Consider the following 26,523-nt stretch of genomic DNA (forward strand, 5'->3'; position numbering starts at 1 on the left):
CACTGCAAAGGCCACAAAATAGTAGATCAGTACAGAAATCTAGTAGCAACTTTGGGATCCAAAGGGCATGTCCCAAAGCTGTACACCCACTGCAGTCCCATATGCCTCCTGAAAAGCCGCTGCTCCAGAAGGGGGTGGGTGGTTGTCCTTCTAGAGGCATGGAGGTGCAGAGGGAAACTCCAATGCCTGAAAAGGAATGTCCTTGCTTTATAAAGCATTCCAGGTCAGAATTTAAGCAAGACAACAGTTTCAGCTTTTTTATTATGAATATTTTTAATTGCCTTCTTTTGTACATCAAGATGATGTACAAAACAGCTATAATCTACAGAAAATAATAGTGGATGAAATTGAAAACCACACAAAATAAGCACCCATGGCAGAGCCTTGCAGACCAAAAATGTCTTCAACTGTTTCAAAAGAGTGCAGATAGTCAGCTCTTGTCTTATCTCAAGAGGGATGTTGTTCCATAGAACAGGTGCAACTACACTAAAAAAGCCACTTTTGAGTTACTGTGGAATGGGCTTTTGATATCTTAGAGTGTATCATATACCCAAAACACCAATGAACTTAAGGAAAAAGTAGAATTCTGTGGGTCAAAGGAAGAGTAAAAATTTTGGTTTAAAAACCCCAGTCCAGTTCCTGCCTCTTAAAAAAAGTAATGAAGCAGTCCAGGTGCAAGTAAGTACCCAACACTTTAAAGTAAAAGCAACCCTTCTATTCTCCTTCTCAGGTAATGCTAGAGGTGGGAAAACCCAATCAGCCTTGCTCTTCTCCCATCACATTCAGACACACAAGCCAGTTCATGGAACTCACATTCATCACAGTAGCTGTTTCCACAGCAGGGAATGACCACAGCATCAGTCATTATATCTTTGCAAATCAGACACAAAAGCTCATCTGGAATAGGGTCATCTTCTTCTGAGGAAGACGATGGCTCCTCTGGCAGGAAAGGGGGCTTCTCTTTCTTTCCTATAGCATAAGCAGCACTGAAAACACAGACACACATCTTGGTCTTAAAAAGGTGAGACAATACATGATGTTAAGCATTAAATATATGTTTAATATTTATTATTATTTATTCCACTTGTGTCCCACCTTTCTGCCCAAAGAACTCAACACTACAATTCCCAGTACTCTTAACAAGCTACAGTTTGTGGATAGAAGCAATGTTCTGTTTATGGTGTGGATTTGACCCAAGTCACAGGCCTAGTCAAATAAATACTATATTCTAACAACATCCTGCCTTATATTCAATAAACTCAAGCAGTTTACAATTTCAAATCAAAACACTGGAGGACAGAATCAAACCAGAATTATCAAAGAGAATAGTTCCAGGAGAAATCAATAAACAGGAGGCTTTCCCTCTACTGCAGCAGCAAAATGGTAAAACCAGGTGTTTCTGGAGGTGTTTTTGAAAAGCAATGTTTTTGTCTGATGCTGAAGACAATGTCTGATGCCATAAATGAACTGTCACAAACATTCACAATTATTTCTTATTATGACATTTTTATTTTGTTTTTTTTTTACAAATATGCTGCTTACAATAAATAAGATTCCCTAGTTGCAAAGCTCTAGCTAGGAATATTGAACGTTAGAGACAACATTTCTGTTCTAAAGGTTCTAAAGACCTGCATACTTACGCATCAATAGTCGGGATGGCATATTTCCCTGTGTTTGTGAGCATGGCACCCTTGGTATTAGGGTCCTGCACCTCCATCATGAAACTTCGGGGAATTCCTGTGCTCTTTTTAATCCTGGGAACAGACTCGAAGTTTTTGTCCTATCGAAGGGGTAAAAAACACAAAAGATCTCTCTAAGCTCTAAGGGAAAGATTCAGCAGCTTCTCCAAACAGAACCCCTGCCCAACACAAGCTTCTTGGCTTGTGTTGAAACAACATTGTTCAGGCACATGACATGAACTTTGCAGCTTCACCAAGGATGCTATTTAAGTCAGTCACATCCCATTTGAAGCATGAAAGAATTGAACAAAATTGTCTACTGCTCTTAGAATGTTTACTGTAAGCTATCATTAAGAAACTACTTTTCATAGTGAGCAGTGCCCCGCAATAATAATCCATGACAGGTAGCCCTCCCTCAACCCCACTGATCTTGCATTACTGGAGTCAGTGATACAAATACAAGGTGGCACTACCAAATGGATCATTGAAGAGACAGACACAATCTGAAACTGGAGAGAAAGAAGGACTTAACAGGATATTATACTCCCCCATATACAATAAACCAAGGAATAAAACTTTAATTTTCTTGCTACAGGTTTAATGGAGGTCTATAAAAATAAAGATAAACAAGTTAACACTAATCAAAACTTCCACTCCACAGTCCCTTACCCCATTGGTCGGGCAGTTCTTTATGTAATGGCCAGCTTTTCCACAACGAAAGCAAGTGTATGTTGGCGGAGGCGGACCCAGGGGTTTCTTCATGTAACTAAAAAGGTGTAAGAAGAGAAGTGTGTTTCTTTGCTGTTTTGCTTTAATTAAGAAGATAGTAAATCTGTAAATTGTTCCAAAGTTAGCTTTTTTAAAAAATTGGTTTGTGGCATGCTGAAGACTTACTTGATTGGATCATATTCGTGGCCAGACTGTGACATCATAGCTTTAATTTTATCTTCTTCGGAAGCATTGGCTTCAGCCAGATTGGCGGTCTGTTCAATAGGTAATCATTTGACACACACATTAGAAACACATTTAAGTCCATCCAGTCAAAGACAAACACCACTCATCCAATCCTGTAAAGAGCAGCACAAAGCTAACTGAAAGTTGCCTCAAAAACAGCTCTTTAATATCAGATTGTCTTGAAGATGTTCCAGGGAGTCCTTATGCCGTTACATGATGTTTGTGTACTTGCTAACCTAAAATGAAAAGATAAAAAACTCTGCTGGGGCATTCTAACTAAACCTTAGGTGCAGTTTGTATCTTATGTAATGGCTTGTGTAACTGCTCCAGTTTGCCGTGATAAATTTAAATGGTCTGGAGTTAAGTGTTCTGAAAGATGCCTTCTGTAATACTTACAAGATAAAAGGCATTGAGCTGTTTCCTTTTGTAAAGTGATGCTGTTCACTACTGCCTCAATTTGCTATATAATGCTATGCATTATTTATGCTTAAAATATTTAAAAGGACAATGTCATCCTGAAAACTGAGGGTTCAGAAGCCCAGCTAGACCACCTTTAAAAACTTGGGAAATGGGCTTGTTATTCCCTTTCAGATGTCTTTAAAAGGAAAATGCCTGAGTGCAACTGAATGTATCAAAAAAACTGCATCGCACCAATGCACAAAAAAAAAATCAAAAAAAAATCAGACAAAATAATTTTTCCCAACTGGAATTAAAGACAGCACAAAATGTTTTGGAAACACAACTTTCAAGATGACACTACCCTTAAGGTGCAAGCCCTAAATGTGAGGCTCCCTTATTGAGCTAAGGTTTCCAGAAACTTGGTACCTGTTAGGATGGTTCATTACACTCTATAAACAGATACAAGCAGGGTCTAAGGGACTGGTTTACTGACTGTTCAGATATTCAATCACTTAACATTCAGATCAGCCACACATACTTTATACATTCATCCACAAAAGCAACCAGCTAGTTTCAACATTTTATTAAACAGTTGATTAAAATACATATTTTTTCTTAACATTCCAGATTAACAACTATTAAATTGTTCACATTTACAGAAGACTATTTTACAAATACTGAGCTAATTTGTTTGAACCCAAACAGTTTTACAGAACACATCCAATAGCACAAAACATTAGTAGGAATAGACCAAAATTCAAATATGGCATTTAATACATAATAGGAATAAAACAGAAAACTGTTAAACACATTTCCTCTATGCAAAGACTCTGTGCATTGAAGAGGTTTTAAAGCAAGTAACAGTTTTCAACTACTTTATATCACAAAATAGTCAGAAATACTTAAGTTCTCCGTAACTTGTATACCTCTTGGACATTTTTTCACACCTCAATAAAAATAGAACTTGACATGAGCTTACAGAACTGAGGACAAATTTAAGGACAGCACTAATGGAAACCAAACTAAAGCTACCTTGCTTGACTTAAATTTTGTATTTGCAAATGCACTTCAGAGTTTCCCAACTTTACTAGATAAAGTTTTTCTTGGAAACACATAACTTCAGGCTTTATTCACAAAGGGAACACAAATGTATTAGGTAACACTGCTTAATAGGAATTTTAAAGAGCAGCTAATTTACTTGATGAGAGTTATCACTAGTGCTTTCCCAGACAAAGTTACACATTATTGAGCAGAAAATGCAAGCAGTTTCATAGCAAAACAAGGCAGATACAACAGTTTCAGAAGGTCACATTTGCTAATATGCCACACATACACATTGGTATATTCCTATAAACAGTTACATTTACGCAGTCTGTGTTCAAACAAATTAGTTGCATAGCTGCTGCCCACTGCATACACTACAAGTGTACAACTTTTATCAAATTTTATGCAAATTATTGCACTATCACTGGCTTTGAATGCAGAATCCCAAAATTATCATGTAAAGTGTCCATGTGATAGGGAAATACTTCTATTTTGGCTGTCACACCGAGAAATCCTAGGAGTCCATAAATAGCCAAAGTATTAAAATTCTTCTTTGTGCTATTTTTCCAATGCAAAATTAATGGAACGTATGAAAGAAACGATAAAACAGCTTCGGAGGTGCTTCTTCTTTGTGTCTTGAAGATGAGTAAAACGGCAACATTATGTTGAGGCTGATAAGGGACTCCCCTTCTATCTTCCCATACTGGGAACTACTCTTTACAGGATAGTTATCAATAAATATACACACATTTTCAATGTTTAGGCTCGGTAATTTTTACTAAAAATGCTTTGCACCAGTAACAGAAATTAACCAGATAAGGATCACAGCATAAAAACATTGAAAATACCAAGCAAGCAACAATTTATTTGGCTATATTTGACAAGAATATATGTATATATACCTTTGTAAGCTGGGCCAGAGAAATAGATGCAGAAGAGTCATCAATCTGTTCATAAAAAATTAAACACACATTCAAGTTCCACAATCAAAATGAAGCAAAATATTTAGCCTCTACTGTGTTATTAAGATCTAGTCCTACAGAGAGGCATTTTTTTCAAAGTAATGAAGCCTTTGGCCAAAACATATCATTGTCTGTACAGTTTGTGCAGTCAGGTATACATAATATTCAGGTTCACAGGAGAGCAACTAATGCTGCACTCACTCAATGGAATCAACTCATCAGGCTTATGTTCAGAGATCAACATAAACAAGCCTACATTTTTTCACAATAAAAATAAATTGCTTTTTCAATAGTTAAAAATCTTCATTCTGCATGTAATAGCATGCTGTAGTAGGTTCCACAAAGCAGTCACACAAAATAGCCAAATATTTTCCTATATTAAAAAAAAAAATGAATTAGCAGATTTCAAGCCTCTGGAAACTTGTTAATGCTTAACTCAAAAAAGCCAATGTCGATAGCAACAGGGTACTAATTAAATGCTCTGTGGCAGGAAAAGTGTTGGAATTAAGTGCTTAAAATATTTATGTGATTCTCAAATTACATTTTTAATGGAAACTATTGAAATAAAGAGGTAACATTTAAAGAATTTTGTTTGTAATATCTAAATCAGTAATGGCAAATATTTTTCGAAGTCCAGGGATCAGTTCAGGAACTTGATTTCTAGCACTGGGCTAAACTACAGCTACTGTCCATTTAAGAGAAATGGCATAATATAGCAAGAAATCAGACTTCAGTGCTGTGACAAGTCTTGGGATGCTGCTCAGAAAATGAACTGAAGCCCCCTAAAGCAAAAGATTTTATTTTGCTGGAGGTGCCATGAGTGTTAAACCAGATTGTGTAGATCAACTTTCTTTCATTTACTGTAGAGCAGTAGCCTTCACTAACCTGGTGCACTCCAGATGCTTTGGTCTGCATCAGCCTCAGCATCCTAAAGACTTGTGCATGCAAGGGCTGATGGGAGTTGTGGTCCAAAACATCCAGAGTCCAACAGGTTGGCAAAGGCTGCGTTCGAACTAACTTTGGAATAAGGCGGCATTCAATACCAGAAATACAGTAATGAGATAAGATAGCCCTTCTTGTGACATAAGGAATAGAACTCTAGCTACTACTTTAGAAAACAATCTCAATGAAAACATGTATTGCTTCTCATGGTGGTATCTTGCTTGAAGGTACCAGGATTGGGTCTCAAGCGCTTACATGCCTGGCGCCAAGTAAATAAAGCCACATTTTTGAGAGGCTAATCCTAGGATACAATATTCAACGTTAAGTTTTAAGACACATTTTAAGTAGTGCCTACAGGTAGCTCTGAAGTGAAAGCAATCAGAAATATAACATCGTAAAACACTAGCATTGTTTTATGGTCTTCAAGTGTAATGCAAAAAGTTGCTGAAGAAGAAAAATGGATTTATGTTAAGATAATAAAACACACATTTCCCTTCTAACTCCCAACATTTCAGGTGTTTGTGACCTGTGTTACAATAATGTCTGCCTAAAAGGGGGACAGTGAAACATGGGGTTAGGCAGATAGAAGCTAACTCTGAAAAAGAATTAAGCTTGCCTCTATGGAGTTCTGCAGGACTCTGTTTGGCAGGATGGGTGAACATGCTCGAGTCAATAGGTTTCACACTTTGCCCAAAGTTATGAGGGTACCCCTTTACTTTCTCCTGCTCAAGTGAATAGCTGCCATTCAAACCCACCAGCACGACACTTGGGACATCATTAAGAGTGGATCCTGGTCACCATTCCTAAAGCTGGGTGGCCAGCCTCAGCCAACACAGAGTTATTTGAAATGACCTCACCTCCATAATGTCCCACCAATCACAATCAGAGCTATCTGACTACTAACATTTTTTGTAGCTTGAACTATGCAGCAATTTAATTAAAGCAGTATACTCAAACACAGCTTTCTAAAGGCAGCCTTTTCAAGAAAATGAGTTCATAACCTGTATCATGGCAGTTATTTTTGTGTGTGGTAACAGGCTGAGCAAGTAAACTGAAGAGCTTAACAGCTCATCAAGTGTTATTTACTGTAAGCAGCTGCAGCCATATGAAGCAAGTTATGGAACATGGGCACAGAGGTAATATTTCCTGTGGAAAGCACTGAACAGATTACAAGCAAAGCATTGCTTAAGAGAATAGGAACAAGGGATCACACTGCATCCTGGACTCTAAAATACCACAAGCAAGTGAATTTTGGGTCTCCTAGTAGTTGGAAGTCCTCTGGCTGCTCTTATTCCTTTAATGCTAAACTCTTTGCTCTTAAAAGTCATCAATTCCAGTTGAGATTTCTGTCAGTCCCCTGATTTCCATTCCTTTGCATGGCCACAAACAGCTGATTCACATTTCACACCCAGTCAAACCCATGCCCTACAATGAACTCAGAGCGCCATAAAGAGCTAAGAAAACCCCAGAGACATGGCACTAAGGATCATGTTAGATCCAGCCCTGTACATGATTGAGTTCACAACTTCCTAGATCCCAAGTTATTTGCAACACAGGAGAGGGAATCTGTGTGTGGGACACCTTGCCTTCTTTGGAAACCTGACTTGTGGAGGCCTTGTCAAGAACATTAGCAGTCTATATTAGATGCAGAAAGCCCACCCAAAAAGAAGCTATACTTTTTGGATACTAAGACAACAATCAAAGAAGTACTACTTTGAGGAATTCTTGACAATTAAGAACATGTTGACTTTTTTAGACTACAGAAACCTGCACTCTATACTACTCTCAGCCCAGTGCCAAGCCTCATCTTCAGCCTACAGTTTTTCGCTTTGTCATATATCACATGGAAGCACTGAAGTCTCTTCCCCACCATCTAGACCAAGTTTCCCAGAGCACTGAACACTTCAACACAGAATTGGAAAGACCTATTTCCAAAAAGAATTTTCTTTTGAGTTCTCAGTTGACATCTGGGCAAGACAGCATAGCAGATGAATTATGTAAAGGAACTAAGTGTTCCGCCTTAGCTTTAAAGCAGGCTTTAAACAGCCACCCTCTAGGCCAGGAAGTAGTAGTCACCTCCAGGTACTTACGACAGGGAAGCTTAAAAAATATATACCCATTACCCCCACTTTAGAACTCAAATAAGTTACAATGTGGATAAGTTTGTAGGCTAGTAAATTCTGTGGACCTGTTTGCAAGCCTGCTTTAAAAAAACACATTTAAAAAACATTTGATCAAACTACAAGAACTACCCAGATGTATAATAGACATGCCAGGGAACACAATATTCTAAATGAATGTTGAACTTTATTTACGAACATATAGTCGTGTTTATATACATACTAGCAAAGAAAAGGACTGCTCATGAAAAAAGAATTAGGTAAGTGTAGCTTACACAAATCCACTATATTATGTATTACAGCAGTCATTGGGTCACTATAAATGGGAAGCAGTTTTAAAACATGTGTGACGAGTTGTCAAATGCAGCCTACGGTTTAACATTTTGAAAGGCTACACAAAGACCAAACATTTCTAGTTAACCATGATTTCATCAATATTCTCACTGGTCACCAAGACCAGTAAATCCACAAAATAACTTTTTGGGTTTCGTTCTTCTAAAAAGAAAGCCAGCTACACTTAAACAAGTACACTTAAGATATGCCAAGCTGAAAAATAATTAGAACTAGGTTTGCAGTATCTTAAATTAAGCAAAACCATACTGAACAGAATATGTGTTAGTACCGGCTAAAATTAATACACCAGAATCAAACAAAAATGCTGCCAATGTTATCATACACAAACAATGGTATGCTACAGAAGGATTTACTAGAGTATTCAATTTAAGAGTTTATCTAATATAAAATAACATTAGGGAATTTGTCTGGTGAAGAGGAAAGAAGTAAGGCAAGTTATCCTCAACTGGGAAGGTTTCTTAAAAAGGTAGCAGGACTTGCAGCTGGGTTGTTATGCCAAAATATGTTTCCTGTATGTTGACTACTGTGACAAATTTAAATTATGTGCTTGCTCACAAAAAAACAGAAGCAAGTGCAGGATACCAGTTCTAGATGGTTTTTAAAAAATTCTTATTGCTATTGGAAGTCGTGTGCAAAGACTGTGTATGACAGGGCACATTTATAGCTGCATAAAACTGCTCTTGATGTTTTAACATGTACCTGAACCCCAAGTTAAAAGAAAAAAAAAACAAGTTTAACACTAATGTGGTTTTTGACGTTTTCAAAAACCATAAAGGGAAATACTTAGAACAAAGCCTAGGTGATACAATGCAATAGTGGCAAAAAAAGATACACTCCAAATGTTTTTATTTCAAGAAAACAAAAAGGCACACAACAACCTATACAAACATATAGCTACTAACTAGAGACACACAGATGTTGAACAAGGTAATCACGTTTAGCAGTGAAACCCTTATCTTACATGATCTATAAATGATCATACAGTATCTGTACAACACATAGTCATACAGGAAATAATCTTGCATTCAATATGCAATACAGTGCGTCACTTTGCACAAGTGTCAATATTCACATTAAAATGATCTGCATTGCTTAATTTTGCTATACTGATTCAAAATACATTGTATTTACAATATAAATGGTTCTCTGTGAGAAATCAATGTAAATTAATATTTAGAAAAGTATTTTATTGCTACATTACTTTAAAAACATTAAGTGTGTAGAAGGAAAAAAGTGTGATATTGTGTTTTTACATACTGCTTTTGAAGTTCCACTCACTGGATCAGTTCGACTTCTAAAAAGAGAAAATAGAGAATGTCAGAAAAACAGCAATGACAGAGGAAACTGCCACCTTAGATACAAACCATATGCCTGTTTAGGGAAGCTTTTAATGTTTAACAGAACACTGTATTTTAATATTTTGTTGGAAGCTGCTCAGAGTGGCTGGGTAAACCCAGCCAGATGGGCGGGGTATAAATAATTTATTATTATTATTAGACTTACAACTTCTACCCATTTCATGAGAAACAGAAGCTGCACAAAGTTATACAAAAGGCCAAATCCCCAAACTGTGAACAAGGAAGCTAACTTGGCCCAGAAAGAATTGTTTATAGAACAGTATTAATCAACTGCATCTCCCGCACAGCAGCCACCATGTAATGAACACACTTAAGCTTGATTCAGATGTAATGGGAAACCATGGTTTTCTGCTACGTGCATAAGCTATGGTGAGCCCCTCCCCTTGTTTAATGGCTGTGGGTGAGCAGAAGACCTGCTTTTATACAAAACACAACTGCCCATTAAATCTTAACTTTGGTGAACTGTGTTTAAACTAAGGTTTGTGATAACAAGGAAGAATTTGAAACTGCTAGCTTCTTCTCGTTAAAAGTTGTTTAAGTAACCACAGCCTGGATGTTACAGAGAACCACACATTGCTTAAAAGTTACTGAACTCCTCAAAATTGTTAAGGAGTGAGTGCATGCAAGTCCAAAGCCAATGTCTGAATAGGGCCTTATACCACATGCCTTACATATTTGTCACTGAAAACAGTTTAAATGTAAGCAGCAAGTAACCCAAGATAAAAGCAATTTTGTATTTCAAAAAATAATAATCTCTGAATCCTGCTATTTTGTTGTCTCATTTTTGAGGTTGATGTCTGTCATGTTTATTACTGGGGAAAGAACTAATCCTAACCATGGTCTCTGGTGGTACAAAGCGAAGGCCACAGGCACACATTAAGTTAAAACTACACATGGGGTGAGGGGATAGTACTGCACACTCAACTAGCATGTTCCATGGTGTGTGTGTGAGGGTGGGTGGACAGATACCAAGGAATGGAACTCTAAGCAGAAAACTGGTCCTTGCACCAGGAATAGTATTTTTCTGTAGGAGGAGGAAGCAGGCCGCTTAAGCGAGCATTGTGGTGGGAAGAATACATGAAGACAGACATTAAGTGCCTGAATAGTGCAGCAAGACATTTTAGTGTTGGCCTGGCAGGTGGGATGGAGTAGACACCAGACCTGGCCTCAGCAGGCAGCAAAAATTACTCTCAAGAGTTCCTGAGGATATGTTTGCGATACGTTTTACCCTACAAATGTACAACATCTTTACCATAAGCAACTCTTGCAAACATAGGCAAATGTGCTCTGTATTCACTTGACTTTAAAGGAACAAGTCAATGTTCACTCCAGAGTACATTATGCTTTAGTGCTAACCCATCATACCTATGTCAGCTATGTGGAAGGGTGCCATCCAGTTACCAAGCATCAAACCTAAGACCAGCTCAGTTGGTTAAAGTGTGGTGCTGATAACTCCAAGATTGCAGGTTTGATCCTTGTATGGGGCAGTTGCATATTCTTGCATCACAGGGAGTTGGACTAGATCAACCTTCCAACTCTACAATTCTATGATTCCCTCTTTCTTATTCTCCCCCCCCCACACAAACACACCATTCACATGTTATGCTATTGATGGCTGAGAGGTGATATCATGAACTACCCCATGCTAGGACAAATGCACAAGAGGACTAGAACAGTATCTGCTTAAAATATTCAAAACATGATCTTCAGAAGCACAATCCACCAGAATCTTGCCCTGCCCAGAATCCACTGCTCTTGCTTGCTTCCACCGAATTCCTCCCCAAAATGCAATATGAATGAGTCCTGTGTCCAGGAACTCCTACCCACATGTAGAATGCAGATCTCATTAAGCAATCCATAGACAAGCCCAAACTCCTATAATGGAAAACCAGTCCGAAGGGTTTCTCTCCTCATCCTGTCTCTACATACCATAGAAATTTGTTTTCATCATTAAGCTCAACATTGTCTGATCATAATTAATTTTATAATGAATCATAATGTGAAAAAGCCACTCCTTTTACAATTTAACCTCTATCATCCCAAAGTCAATCCAAACATAAAATATTCTATCTCCAGGAGATGTTCAGAATTGGCCCTATTGCCAACCTGAACTTCAAGAATCAGCCCCACACTCAGGATTTCAGTCAAGTTTATTTTCCAAATTCCCAAACTGCAGGAACACAAGTCTATTCACTGGAGAGGAATAATCTACTTCAAGTGCCTCTAAGTAAAAGAATGTAAAAAATTAAACAAGAATAGATGTAGGGCTAATTCTTGGGCACCACCATTTAAGTTGGTCAGCTGAAACGTGTGCAGAGGAGGGAGACCTAGTTGATCAAGGGTCTGGAAACCAGACCTTATGAACAACTGTTGAAGGAGTTAGGGATGTTTAGCCTGGAGAAGAAACAGGTGACAGGATAGCCATTTTCAAATAGTTGAAGAGTTGCCACAAGGAAGATGGAGGAAGTTTGTTTTCTGCTGCTCCGGAGTGGAGGATCCTAACCAATGGATTCAAATGACAAAAAAGGAGATTCCCACTAAATATTAGGGGGGGAAATTCTGATGGTAAGAGCTGTTTAACAGTGGAACAGACTCCCTTGGAAGGTGTTAGACTTCCTATTGGAGGTTTTTAAAGTTGGATAGCTGTGATGCCAAATTGTAGGGGTTGGACTTCATGCATGACCCTCAGGGGTCCATTCCAACTCCGATTCTTCATTTTCAAAGGACTACCAGAAAGGGCACAGTATAATTTTAAAGTATTATTCAGTAAGCAAAATAGCCTTTTTGACTTTATTGTCCCACTCTCACCAAACATATCAAAGCACATAACTTATTACCAACTAGAAGCTGGATGTGCCTAATCCACTCACATGGAACTCAAGACTGCGTGGGTGGGGGAGAGGATTCTGATGGAAATCCCCTGCAAACTAGCAAGTAGAAAACTGCTCTCCCTGTAACTTCTGTTAGAAAGTGTAACTTCATCAGGAGAATAAATAGGAATGTAACTGCCATAGACGGGAATAGAAATGTGCAACTTACATATGCTGGCATGGTCAAATATGACAAAATGAATTTGCATGCATGTTTTTCATGTAGCAGAAATAAATTAAACTATGTTTCTTGCATCACTAAGCTTCTACATGTTAGTTAGAACCCATATGTTTATTTTAGTACTTGGAACAAAAAAAAACAGACACTTACATGACATAAGTTTTGCTTGTACATTTTACTCCACCAATAGGAATTCTTCTGACAATAACAGATGAGTTCTTGGGAATCAGGGCATTATCATCAGTATATTCTAGGAAAGGAGAGAAAAAACATGTATGCTTGGTTCAGAATAAAAGAAAAGAAAACCAATGTGGAATTTTCTCAAAATAGGCCACAAACCCTGGGCCTTTTCAGCAATAATAACCATTTGGGATCATTAATACTTATCCCACAATTACTGAAGTAGCATTTGGTGGAACGTGGACCACTTTCCTTAACATACCCAAGACCTGTAGAATGTATACTAATGAAAATGTAATTTATTAGGACACTGGCTAAAAGCACAATATGACAGGACCGTATTTAGCATCTTTGGGATAGTTTTAAAATGCTAAATGGACCCTGCCAATTAAGAGTGCACTCCAGAACAAGGATTTCATAGGGAGATATTTAAAGCAAAAGATAACTTATGTACAGAGTGGTCTGGAACTTCACACTGCATTGGGAATGCACACTCTGTCTGCAACCCTATACATGTATACTCAAAAGTAAACCCTACTGAGTTTATCAGGTAAGGGTATATATGACTGCAACCTAAGTCTATGAATTTGTAGTCTAGTTTGCAAAGTGTTCCCAAGAAAGCAGGTATGGCAGTTACAATAGCACAATGATCTGAGGTGGCAAATTCACTGGACTCATCCTTTTGGGAATACTGAAAAATGTTCTACCTCTTTTTGCCAAAATCACATAACCAAAATGTTAGCTTGTCCTTGTGAAAGGTTGCAAAGAACAGGATGTGTGAATGTACAAACCACAAGTTTAGTATTTGGATTACATGGGTCTCCCCCCTATTATAAAATGTTTGTCTAATAACAGTTATAGTTGGAGTAGATTCACTGAAATGAATGAACACAACTATCTTAGGTCCCGCAATTCCAATGGGTTTAATGAGAGGGAGTTAGTTGGATTCCACCCAAAATATTTAAGCCACCCAACCCCATACATTGAAACCTTACCCCTATTTCTTTAAAAAGCACCCAGTTATAAAATGATTAACACATGGCTCCATAGTTAGGATGGGTGCTTACAACTAACTACCCCCCACCAGCCTGGAGCTGCTAATATCATTGTGCCAATGTGGATGTTTTAACACACATCATATATGCATGGGCACAATAAGCTAACAGTGCGTTTGGTGAAGATGTCTCTGATTTTCCCTGGACAAGAGCATAAAAATGGCAAGCATAATACACGACTGAATTTCCCAGGGACCTGGTGGTTGTTTTTTTAAAACTCCAGATAGTTCAGCAACTGAAACAGCTATTGTCATAAAAATTTAACTAGCTGACATGAAAATTAATTAAGGAATTCACTGTACAGTTCTCTTGAGGAAATAAATGGCTTGTGTTCACATCAAGAACTTGCCATATTGTCCCAAACAGTCTTTCTACAGTCTCTGCTGGAATTATGCACATTTTCCAGGAATTAACACAAAACTTGCGTAATGGTACACATACTTTGCGGGGGGGGGGGGGAGACAAGGAGCGTAAATGTGACACAGCCTATTTCCCCCAGGATACCTGTCTGGAGTGCCTTGCTAGATGAACTACTATAACCTTGCTGCCTAATAAACATTAATCCAATTGCCTAATTCAGTTCTGACACATCTAATCTACATTTACTGTGAACTCTCTCAGTGGGGTGCATGCCATTTTCAGTGAGCAGTTAGTTTGGAGCTTTTTGCCTGCACATGACAACCTCGGGGACTTGCCTTAGACACACAATGCACATACATGCAGGACAAACATTCTCTCTTCCATAAAGTCTTGTACATATGAGAGGCTTTTGTGGCAGTCTGAAGTCTGCTTTGTTTGCCGTGATTTGTGGTAACAAGCACGATGTTTAAAATGCACATATCCTCAGCAGGGCCAACATGACTTGTACTTTCCTAAAGATTCACATAAAGACAGTCTTGGTCCACTTTTTAGCATGCCAAGGAGGTTACTGAGATGAGTGTTGACATTATCAAAGTCACTGTCCACCAGGCCTACCACCAATCAGGAAACGAATCGTATCCAGTGTATTCACCCTAGGCTGTCATAAGCCAAAGATAAGGAACCTGTTTCCTCCAGATGTGGGGGGACTAGATTTCCAGTCACCCCTGACTATGCTGGCTGCAACTCATGGGAGCTGGGAGGCCAACAATACCTGGAGAACACAAGTTCCCTATTCCTGACATAACTGTTATAAAGCACCCCCCTCATCCTAGGCTCTTACAGAGTGTCCCTATACTGTACCAATGGTGAAATCAGGAGATCGTAAATCTACTCAAGCAGCTCTATTCATACACAAATTCAGTATGTATGTTTTGACATAACACCATATGCCACACCATCAGGCAACAAGGATAAGATTTTAACTAATTCAGAGGTAAGTAGGCCACCAGTGGCTATTAGCCATGATGTAACTGCTTAAACAGTATGTGGAATCTTGGAGCTGCCGGAAACTGGGAGTGAGTGGCTTGGAATGGCTCATGCCAACAACTGTTTACCATGCACTTCCTCTGACGCATCTGCTGCTGACTGCTGCTACAGACAGACACCAGCTAATCAGGCCACCTGAGCCTCACTTGCAGTCAAAACAAAACAAAAAAAAACCTGAGGGGCCTTGTTAATGGATTCAACAACTTCTGACGGATTCAACTATGACCAGATACAAGCCAAGCTCTCTACTTATTTATCATATAAAAACTAGAATATTTTTCTAGGTATTTATTACATATTCAGGGAAGCAGTGTAAAGTTTTTGTGTGTACCAGTCTGGTATTGGAATGGGAAACTAAGTAACACTGATGAAACAAGTTTTAAACTGTTTTCCCAATTCAACTGTTACCTTTAGCACACTAGGTAGTGTTGGGGAAGCATGTGCTTCAAGCTGCTGTAAGGACTACTTAAGTAACATAGTGTTGCAGGCACAAAAGTGCTATATAATGTAACTTTAAATTGCTTACATGAGTAGTGGCATTCTTTATCGGCCATATACCCTTGGGTCTGGGGTGGTGAGACCTAGAAGATCACAAGACTAAAGATGCCACCACCTTAGTAATTCATCTCACCACATACAGGGCAACAGCTTGACCACTGGCTACCCATACACACACCAATCTATGAAAGAAGGAAGGTAAGAGAAAAGGTGTACACAGTGGTGTGAGCCCTCCAGATTTTTAGGACCACAACTCCCATAGTTTCTGACCCTATGCTTGTTAGGGCTGATGGGAGCTGTTCTCTAAAACATCAGGCTGGGGATGGCTAAGAGTCCTGGACAAAGACTAAGGAGTTCCAGGTTCAAATTCCCAATATTGCCCACAGCTTAACTGTGGGCCCTCACTTTTCCTATGCCTAGCTCAACAGTGGAGCATTTGCTTCATATTTTTCCCTTTGTACTTAGCCTGTTGTAGAATTGGGGGTTAGTTTTTGCTGCCCAACTCACCAAGGGACTTAGGGAACTCAAAGTCCATAATGGGTCAGAGATGGATAGAGGCAGGATCCAGTGAAAGCAAGGAAGATCTTTATTTTTCTGTTACAACAAAGCCACTGCCTTCTTGTAAGGAGGTGAGAGATCCAGAACAAAGATGTGCAAGCCCCTTTAAAGACTTTACACATTGCCCAACCCCTTAGTCAAAAACATCATACATACATCAAAGAACGAGGAGGCCGTCTACAACAAAAAGTTGAGAGTGAGGCTCCTCTCCTGCCTGCCAGGATACCTAATAACCTTTTAACTAAGTGCATTACAGTGGAATCTCGGGTTGTGAACGTGATCCGTGCGGGAGGCGACTTAGCGCTTCTGCACATGCGCCGAAACCTGGAAGTAACCCGTTCCAGTACTTCCGGGTTCAGCACGTCCGTAACCCAAAAACGTGCAACCCACAGTGATCGCAACCCCAGGTATGATGTACCAGGACAGTCTGACCATTCTTTTGAGACGGTAAATACTTTAGTTCTTGAATGCAGGTCACTTCCTATTCATACACAAAATACGCCCTTAAAATGGGATTTGAAGGATTTGGAACTGAAACCTATTGGGAAAGGTTTCTCTTCTAATATTTTGAGTCATTAGGAGAGCCAATATTGCTTCTGGGATTGTTCTGTGTGCTAAAATAATGGGCAATTTTCTCAGGAAATATTTCCTAAATTTTGAAGGGTGAAGGATTGGTTTTCTGTGGAGTGTGTGTCTGATATGTGTGTGCATCCTAAAATTTCATAACAACCCTTAAGCAATTTTAAAACCTGCAAACTGGAAAACCCCAGGTTCAAGCTTTGGCATCTTTGGTAAGGTTGGGAATTTCCCCAGCCTGACATCATAGGGAGCCTCTGGCAGCAGTCTTCAATACTGTCAGGCCTGAGTCCCACCTGTAATTCAAATATGCATTGGGAAACCCACTTGGCACTTAACATCTTAGATCAGACCATGACCCAGTAGTGGGTCCCAACCCACCAGTTGAAGACCAAAGGTGTCAATGATACTGAGCTAAACAGGCCCAGTGGCCTGACTCTGCAGATAGCAATGTGAAAGCATGTGAAGATAAAGACCCATACCCTTTGGAGAAAAGGTGGCCTAGCAACCCTCATAAGGGAAGGGCTTTCTGAGTCAAGGATGCCCCGATTTAGACTGTGGCTGCATACATCACCATCCATACATCTAAAGCACATCTCCACCCCTCGCAAGGCCACAATTCCCAGCCCCCGGGATTATTTCTGCTCCCTGTGTGTGTAAACGTGCCTTTTAAACCCATGTTGTTGTGTATGTGTGTACGCATCATGTGGGTAAGCTCTTCGAGTGCCGGGGTGGGGGGGGGGCTGGATCGCGGGTGGGTGGGTGTGCGCGCGCTGTGTGTGAGGGATGGTGGTGGTCCCCCCACAAGCGAGGAGGAAGAGAAGAAAGCCAAACAACGACGACGACACGAGAAAGAGCCGCCCCCCGTCGTCGTCGTCGTCCTTCCTACCTTCTTTGGTCTGAGCGTTAGTGATCTGGAGGTCGCAGTCGCCGGCCTTGAGCTTCTCGCGGCCCATGATCTGGCGCTTGAGGTCGCAGAGCGAGATGTGGAGTCCATCGAAGGTGACCGTGTCATACTTGAGCTTCGAGGAGAACTTGTAGTGCACGCAGGACATGGCGGTGGAGGGGAGGGAAGGACGGGGGGCGCTACGCGGGTGGGGGATGGGCAGGTGCCGAGACTACGGCGGCGGCGGGCGGGGAGGGAAGGATGCCTCGAGGGAGAAAAAGGGCCGCGAAGGGCGTCCTCCCGTGTGAGAAGGCGGCTACTTCCTCCTCAAAGGCCGCCTCGTTCCGCCATGGTCCTCCGCGACGGCAGCAACGGCGGCTCCCGTCAGGCGTTGCGTTGGGCCGGCTAGGCCGCCATTATGGCGGCGGCGGCGGTTTCCTAAAACTCCTCTCTTCTCCTCTTCTCGCCTTCCTTCCTCCTCTTCCTCGGTCTCCCTCCGTTCCTTTTCTTTCTCCTTCTCCTCCTCCTCCGTCGTCGTCGTCTTCGGCCTCGGCCTCCAACTCCTTCCCCTCACGACGCCGCTACCGCTCCTCCGCTCGATGGGGTTTCCCGGCCAGCGACCGCAGGGGCTGCGGAGGGAGGGAACGGCCGCTCCACGCACAACAGCAGCGCAAGGCGCAGGCGGTCCCTCCCCCCTCCCGGGTTACTGGTTTGCGCATGCGTCATAGTGCGCCACCTTCGGCCTCACGTGACCCAGCGCATTATGACAAAGGAAAAGGGCGGGGGTGGCAGGCAGGGAGGGAGGGCAAAGAAGGAAGGAGAGCGGTGCTTTCCGGGCTTTAGCCCTCCGCCTCCTTCTCCTCCTAGCCTTCCCCTCTCAGCCGCGTGATCCCCCGGAGCTCCTCCCTCTTAAAGGCGCAGGCTGCAAGGGCACCAGGGCGGGGGGCCCTTCTAGGAGAGAAGCCGAAGATGGGGGATGGGGAGGAGGGGGCTGGCTTTGGAGGCACGCAGCCCTCTTGCAGCTTTCAGAGATATATTGCAAGGATACCTATTTAAATTTCGCCCTGTCCATTGTTTATTTTATATAAAAGTCTAATATATGGAGTATACATATTATTTTTTTAAAAAAATCAGTCCAATATATGAAATATACGCACAAGGATACAGTACAGTGGTACCTCAGGATACATATGCTTCTGGTTACAGACTCCGCCAACCCAGAAATATTACCTTGGGTTAAGAACTTTGCTTCAGGATGAGAACAGAAATTGCACAGCAGCAGCGCGGCGGCAGCAGGAGGCCCCATTAGCTAAAGTGGTGCTTCAGGTTAAGAACAGTTTCAGGTTAAGAATGGACCTCCGGAACGAATTAAGTACTTAACCAGAGGTACCACTGTACATATGTTTAGATTCAAGTATACATGAATTGAATTGATGGCTAGTGAAAGAAAGCACAGTGAGTGGGGAAGCGCAAATCCTTGCCATAAAGAAGGGAAGTAACTTTTTTTGCAGGAATTTATGTATAGGTTGGGGAGGGGTTGTCCCTCCAGCAGATATCATGCACATGCAGCCCACTACCAAAATCAGCACAATCACTTTTGTGACTTGTGTGATTTGTCCTCACAAAACACTTCATCAAAGTTTCTTCCTATCTATTCAAAGGGCCTTTGCTGCATGATACCAAATGTAAGAATTCACTGATAAATGTGTCTGTGTACTGGCTGACTGTGTTGTAAACCAAATCTGCCCTTTTTCCCTTATGGGGTATCCAGGAGCCCATATAGAGTCGTTACGAAGGTTCCCTATTGGTAGGAGAAAATAACAGAGGCCAACCAGAGAATATGGAGAAGCAAAGCAGCTAGTAAGCTTGATCTTTATTGATCTGTTGCAACAGGGTGCTCCCCTCACACACAGGAAAGGAGGAACCCAGAACAATGGCGCACAAGGCCTTATATAGACATTTTAAATTCCCTGCCCTCGAGCTCAAGATTACCCCTCCATACATCATAAATACATCACAGAAGGGGTGTAACTCAAGACCACCCCCAACAAACTTCATATCTACATCACAGAAAAGGTGTTGTTGTTTTTCCTGTCTGCCAGGTTATCTGATTGCCTTACCTGATTGCCTTTCCTGATAGCCTTTCCCGATAGTGTGTCACCCATTAAAATGCTGATTACTCAATTCCTGAGACAATGGGAAGGCTCCCTGACCCTCCTCCCTCCTTGCATATTAGTTTGTAACAGAACAGAAGGATTTATTGCCACTGAGTTGACCCACAACCTTACACTCAGTGGCTGTGTTCACACAATCAGTTATTGGCTTAATATGTGCAAGTTTTATTGCATGTTAAGAGTATGTGTGGGTGCTGCACACTGGAGTCCAGCTCCTTTGCTGCTCGTGCTTCACTTCTGCCTTGCCACAAGCAGGGAAACTTAACCAGGAAGATGCAGCTAACCATCATTTCCTGCTACATCCATAGACTAGATGACTCTTGGGGTTCCTTCCAACTCTTTAATTCTGATTCTATTTTATTGTTCTGTGATCAACTAAGACCCTGCTTATGCAAAGGGAGGAGTGAAGGAGCTTTGGATGGGTGCAGAAAGCACCTGCATGGCTTACAAAACCAGGATTTGATTGGGCAGACACAAACACAGCCAATGTGGATGTTCACGGGATGCCCCCTTGTGGCTCTCCTTCTCTACTGCAGCCCCTGGAACCTCATCACTGTGCTAGGCATTTGGCTACATTGGAGAGAGAGGGATGGAGCAAGCACTTTGTGGAAGGATGTGACATAATGGCTCATAGTAGCAAGATCTTTGCAATGATTATACTGTTGCACACCTCTCCAGTGTGAGATTTCAGGGGTTCCAGGAGCTTACCCAGGGTTCCTGTTTCCTTTTAGAATGAGGCACAGCGGAGACTGCGGTGTCTTTGTGATATATGGTGTTTATTTACACGTATATACAACCTGAGCCAGAGGAGTTCATAGCATTAACACTCAAAAAGGGTTTTTTTCTCCCAAAGCTGCAGCCTCAGATTCAAACAGAAATCAAGCATTGCTCTGACTCTCTCTCCAACGTGCTGCTTTACCTCTAGGTCACATCACTGCCAATTCTCAATTCTAAACTCAGGCTTTGACTTTCTAAGTATCTCTCAATTGAGTTGCCTTCTTGCTCAGAGCCCCCTTTCCTTTGTTTCTTAATGGCCCAACACCAGTGCTCTTTTTCTAGAAAAAGAGGTGCCAGAACTCACCATGAACTCCTCCCTTGTGCTATTATAATGGCCATGGCGCCCATCTGAGATGTGCCGGAATTGATTTCCACTTAGTTCTGGCTGAAAAAAGCCCTGCCCGTCACCCAGGTGATTGCCTAAACACAGGAAGCTAGCCTGGCTTATATTTTAACCCTTGCTGGATCCAGGGGTTAGAAGGGTTTCACATACAGCCTACTTCCTCCCTGCAAACTCATAATAATAATTGCTTATTTTTAATTCAGAAAAGTTGCTGGGCTTAGATGTTTTTATACCTGAAGGAACAAGTAAAATCTATAGGGAGACCACCCTCCACCAACTCTAAAAGGGTCCATTTGAAATGGCATTACATGCTGGAGATGGGAAATGCCACTCCCTCTGAAATTTGCTGTTTGGAGGATTTGCCCGATGTTAATTCAGCAGATGTCACACAGGTGCCAGCACACCTGGTCAAGCATCAGTGGGCTCCTCTGCTGTGCTTCAAACTGCATAGAAGCCATTTGGGCAATTATGCAGCGTAAATTAAATTAGCAACAACAACAGCAACTTTGTGCTCTCTTACAGGCTTGGCAGAGAGAGAGAGAGAGAGAGAGAGAGAGAGAGAGAGAGAGAGAGAGAAGAGAGAACACTGTCTAGGGAGAAAGACAAAAAGGAGTAAAGGAGAAAAGTTGCCAGGGGGTGCATAGAAGGAGGGGTCTGCAACAATCCTTTGAAGGAGAGGAGGAGAGGAGGGAAGACTATTTGCCCAAGACAAGGGTAAAAAGCAGCCTCCTGAGAGGCCCCCAGCCTCCAGGAAAGAGTTGTGATGTCCCTCCGGAACGGAATACTTATTTTATTCTTATTTAAGGAGGGTGGGCGAGTGGCAGGAGTCAGTGTGGCCACTGAACCTTTTCTGGTGACTTTGGAGCATATTGGCATCCATTCTGACAGAGGACCCTAATTCATAGCTACTTATATTAGAATCTGTAAGTGGCATTACAGAGTGGCAGGCAACAACGCAATTAAAAAATACCAGGCGAGCTCAAATGGTAAAAAGGAGCTGTTATGTGCCAGCAAATACAGGCTGCACAATGCATGTTGATTTGAAGCTGTTGTACAACAAACATCCTTCTCCAAAGGATCAGACATTTTGCAACAGGAAAATGCCCTGGAAAGTGTGGGATAATAGCACTTGCATATCTAACGTCTCTGCTCACAAATCAGAATGAATGCTTATTAAATAGCCAACACGGTCCGTTTTTCTGAAAACAGGTCAGGATGAATGCTCAGAAAACAGGTTGTCTAGAAGTGCACCCCACGCTTCACGGGATTTTAAAACAAAACAAACCAAAACTTTATTTTGAAACAAGCCTCCCCCCCTCCCAATTCTGCAGCTGTTCTGTTCCAAGATGCACAGGCTGGTAAACATCAAGCTTAAAAATGTAACACTGAATTCTCCCACTTTTTGTCTTTGCCTCAGCGCTTTAGCTGTAAGGAGAGTTGCTGTCTTCCAGGACTTTGAAAAATGGCTTTGCTATCCTGCTTGATCTGCATTTCAAACAGTTTGTGGGATGAAATCCTGGCTTGTGGCGCCTTCCCATAATTGGCCAGTAGTGGGCACTGGGAGGCAACGGAAAATGTTGCAATCTCTTGATGCAGGCCAGGAAGCCCAGCAGACTTTCTGTGTTTGACTAGCCAAGCCCTTGCTAGCCTACCATTCAAATGCACCCCTTTCTCCCTTTGAATTTTTCCAGCCCTGAGAAGGCAGAGGACACAGGTGGTCTGAGAGCTGCTAGGAAACTGCAGGAGCCAGCAGGAATGAAGTTGGCAGACAGAGCCCAACCATATTTTCTAAAACTCCCAGTCTGGGAATCTGATCAAGACTCAAGTTTTTCTGGCTCCCTGAGACCCCATGAATGTTGGGGTTAGGGCAGCAAAAAAAGCCAAATACAGTGGTACCTCAGGTTACATATACTTCAGGTAACATACGCTTCAGGTTACAGACTCCGCTAACCCAGAAATAGTGCTTCAGGTTAAGAACTTTGCTTCAGGATGAGAACAGAAATTGTGCTTTGGCGGCACGGCAGCAGCGGGAGGCCCCATTAGCTAAAGTGGTGCTTCAGGTTAAGAACAATTTCAGGTTAAGAACGGACCTCCGGAATGAATTAAGTACTTAACCCGAGGTACCACTGTAAACACATTGCTGTGGTGGGTGTAAGATTAGACCTGTTCAACCATGTGGGAGCCCCTCTAGATTGGTGATTTATTGCAGGTGATATTCTGCACCATGTTCTTGACACAATAACAGCAGTTCTGATTTGTTACGCTTTATGTATTGTTCATTGCTGTCTGATGGGGGCCAAAGCACAAGAGAAGTGTGTGTGTGTGTGTGTGTGTGTGTGTGTGGAGAAATCTCAGAGTGTTTGTGTTATGAAAAGTTATGGGATTTCAGCATGAAGTTACAGGATGTACACTGACTGGTAAAGTGGCAGTGTGACCTGTGATGAAGCGGCCGGGGGCAGGGATGTCCAAGAGAGCCTCTCGTACCCCTCTCCTTGTTCTGCTGCAACACAGCAGCCCTGGGGTGTTGCTACTGGGTCTTATTCTCAGATGGTTGCTGCTGCCACCCTCTCACTTACTCCCGCAGCCTAGATGGGAGGGGACCTGGGATGTACCAAAGCAGTTGCTAACCTGCACTCAACTTGCACTCAACTGTTGCCTTGTCCTAGTCCAAGAACAAAGTTGTTTGCTAGTTTACCTGGCAGACCCTACTAAACTTCCTAAAACCCAGGAACTCTGAAACCGAAACACCCTGCATTCCCCAGACAGCTTTTTATAAGTTATTCAGAGTGTAAAGGCAGCCCACATCCCCCAATTCCCTCCCAGATCTCAGAAGTGTATGAAGGTGCCAAGGTTGCAGGTTCGATCTCCGTATGTGTGATAGGAATTTTGAGGTCTTAGATATATGTTAAATGTTCATAAGTGTACCAACCAAGCACGTACATAGATCAGCACAGGAAGAGCGACCTGAAACCATTTTGATTCCCAAACTGACCAAATGTTTTCCCTGCAAGGAGGGAGGGGGGTCAGGGAGCCTTCCCATTGTCTCAGGAATTGAGTAATCAGCATTATATAATGGGTGACAGACTATCAGGAAAGGCAATCAGATAACCTGGCAAACAGGAAAAACAACGTTCAAATTTCTGTTTTAGACCGCCTTTTCTGTGATGTAGGTATGATGTATCTGAGGGGTGGTCTTAGGTTACACCCCTTCTGTGATGTATGTATGATGTTTCTGGGGGTGGTCTTGATCTACAGGGTGGCAATTTCAAAAGTCTATATAAGGCCTTGCCCGCCATTGTTCTGGGTTCCTCCTCTTCTCCTGCAGGTGAGGGGAGCACCCTGTTGCAAGATCAAGCTCACTAGCTGCTTTGCTTCTCAATATTCTCTGCTTGGCCTCTGTTATTTTCTCCTACCAATAGGGAACTTACGTAAGGACCCTATATGGGCTCTTGGATACCCCATAAGGGAAAAGGGCAGATTTTTGTTTACAACATATGCGACAGCTGCATATTCCTGCATTGCAGAGGGCTGGACTAGATGATCCTCAGGGTCACTTCCAATGCTACAATTATATGCTTCTATGGTTCTTGCAACATTGATCCTAAACTGCCTCTAGCATGAACTCCAAGTGTCTAGGCATGTGGGGATTATAGGTCTTTCATCACATGAACTTCCCTCCCCCTTTGTGGGCAAGCAGTATGGAACATGGAATTGCATATGGCCAGCCCAGTAACATCATAAGCACAACTCAGTCACGAATGTGCAAACTAAAGGGAAATCTGGAAGAGCCCCAAGCACCCTGAAGGGGGTGCAGGTCCCTCCTCCTTGGTCCTCAGACTCATCAGGTGATGAATGGGGTAACCAGACACTCTTTCTCAGCTGATCTGCATGGATCAGGGAGGAGAAGGGGCTGTTTGAGTGTTTCTGTGTGTAGGAGATTGCTGTCATAGTTTTAAAAAGAGAGATTTTTTGAAATATCAAGCAGTGTATAAAGACTTTCAAATAAATAATAAAGAGTTACCATGGCTCTAACCAAAAAGGGGCTTGCTGTGAGGGGCAGCCAATCTTGCTACCCCCCCCCCCAAAAAAAACCCTGTGATGGAAGCCAGAGCAAAACTCTCTTGGAAAGCCTGCTGTTTCAGTTTCTGAACAAGGCAGGACTTCTGAACGCCAGACTTCAAAACACTTTTTAGATCTAGCTGTGAAAGAATTCAATTTATTTCATTACTAAATGCTTTATTTATAGTATTTGACCGCACATAAATAGCAGCAGATGTATAATTTGTCAGGGGCAATTTGCTGGCGATGCGGACAAGACGTTTCAAAAATTAATTGTGCTTGGTGGGAATGTAAATATATGTTTTTTTTCTCTCCCCCTGCCAGTCCATGTATATTATAAAAAAGGAAAAGAAAACCTGCTTCAAAATGAAGTTCAAACCTGCTTCAAAATGAAATGAATTCTGTACCAAGGAAAGTTCCTGTCTTCAAAGGCGGCACCACATCGAGTGAATTACAGCAGTCTAACCTAAAAGCCACCCAAGCCTGAATGATAGGGGTCAGGCCTCTCCAGTATCTTGCCTCTGTTATCAGTATCTAATCTACCCAGGTGGCTTATTTGGGACCTTGGTCCCTCCAAGCCGTGTAGCCTGTGGCTCCCTACATTTGGCTTCCCTTTCAGTTTCCCATTTTGTTATGTACCGTATTTTTCACTCTATAAGACGCACCAGACCACAAGATGCACCTAGTTTTTGGAGGAGGGAAACAAGAAAAAAAATATTCTGAATATCAGAAGCCAGAACAGCAAGAGGGATCGCTGCACAGTGAAAGCAGCAATCCCTCTTGCTGTTCTGGCTTCTGGGATAACTGTGCAGCCTGCATTTGCTTCATAAGACACACACACATTTCCTCTTACTTTTTAGGAGGGAAAAAGTGAGTCTTATAGAGCAAAAAATACGGTATTTATAGTGCTAAAGTAAAGGTAAAGGGGACCCCTGACCATTAGGTCCAGTCGTGGCTGACTCTGGGGTTGTGGCACTCATGTTACTTTATTGGACGAGGGAGCCGGCGTACAACTTCCAGGTCATGCGGCCAGCATGACTAAGGCGCTTCTGGCGAACCAGAGCAGTGCACGGAAACACCGTTTACCTTCCTGCCGGAGCGGTACCTATTTATCTACTTGCACTTTGACGTGCTTTCGAACTGCTAG

At 41.9% G+C, this 26,523-nt stretch overlaps 1 protein-coding gene across 3 annotated transcripts in view; it reads right to left on the reverse strand.

Moving 5' to 3' along the window:
* RBBP6 (RB binding protein 6, ubiquitin ligase) overlaps window positions 1-18,895 on the reverse strand; it is a 29,950-nt gene extending 11,055 nt beyond the window's left edge. For all 3 annotated transcript variants that reach the window (XM_083584668.1, XM_083584667.1, XM_083584666.1), the window contains exons 1-8: window positions 18,027-18,895; window positions 13,014-13,113; window positions 9,712-9,748; window positions 4,979-5,023; window positions 2,574-2,662; window positions 2,349-2,445; window positions 1,641-1,780; window positions 814-986 (exon numbers count right to left, since the gene is read on the reverse strand). In XM_083584668.1, coding sequence (XP_083440794.1) covers window positions 814-986; window positions 1,641-1,780; window positions 2,349-2,445; window positions 2,574-2,662; window positions 4,979-5,023; window positions 9,712-9,748; window positions 13,014-13,113; window positions 18,027-18,192 — 847 coding nt within the window. In that variant the 5' untranslated portion in view covers window positions 18,193-18,895. The remainder of the gene's footprint in view (window positions 1-813; window positions 987-1,640; window positions 1,781-2,348; window positions 2,446-2,573; window positions 2,663-4,978; window positions 5,024-9,711; window positions 9,749-13,013; window positions 13,114-18,026) is intronic.
* Between the last annotated feature and the right edge of the window lie 7,628 nt (window positions 18,896-26,523).

Source organism: Podarcis filfolensis, assembly GCF_964270895.1.
Source record: "Podarcis filfolensis genome assembly, chromosome: 14".
Taxonomy (NCBI): Eukaryota; Metazoa; Chordata; class Lepidosauria; order Squamata; family Lacertidae; genus Podarcis; species Podarcis filfolensis.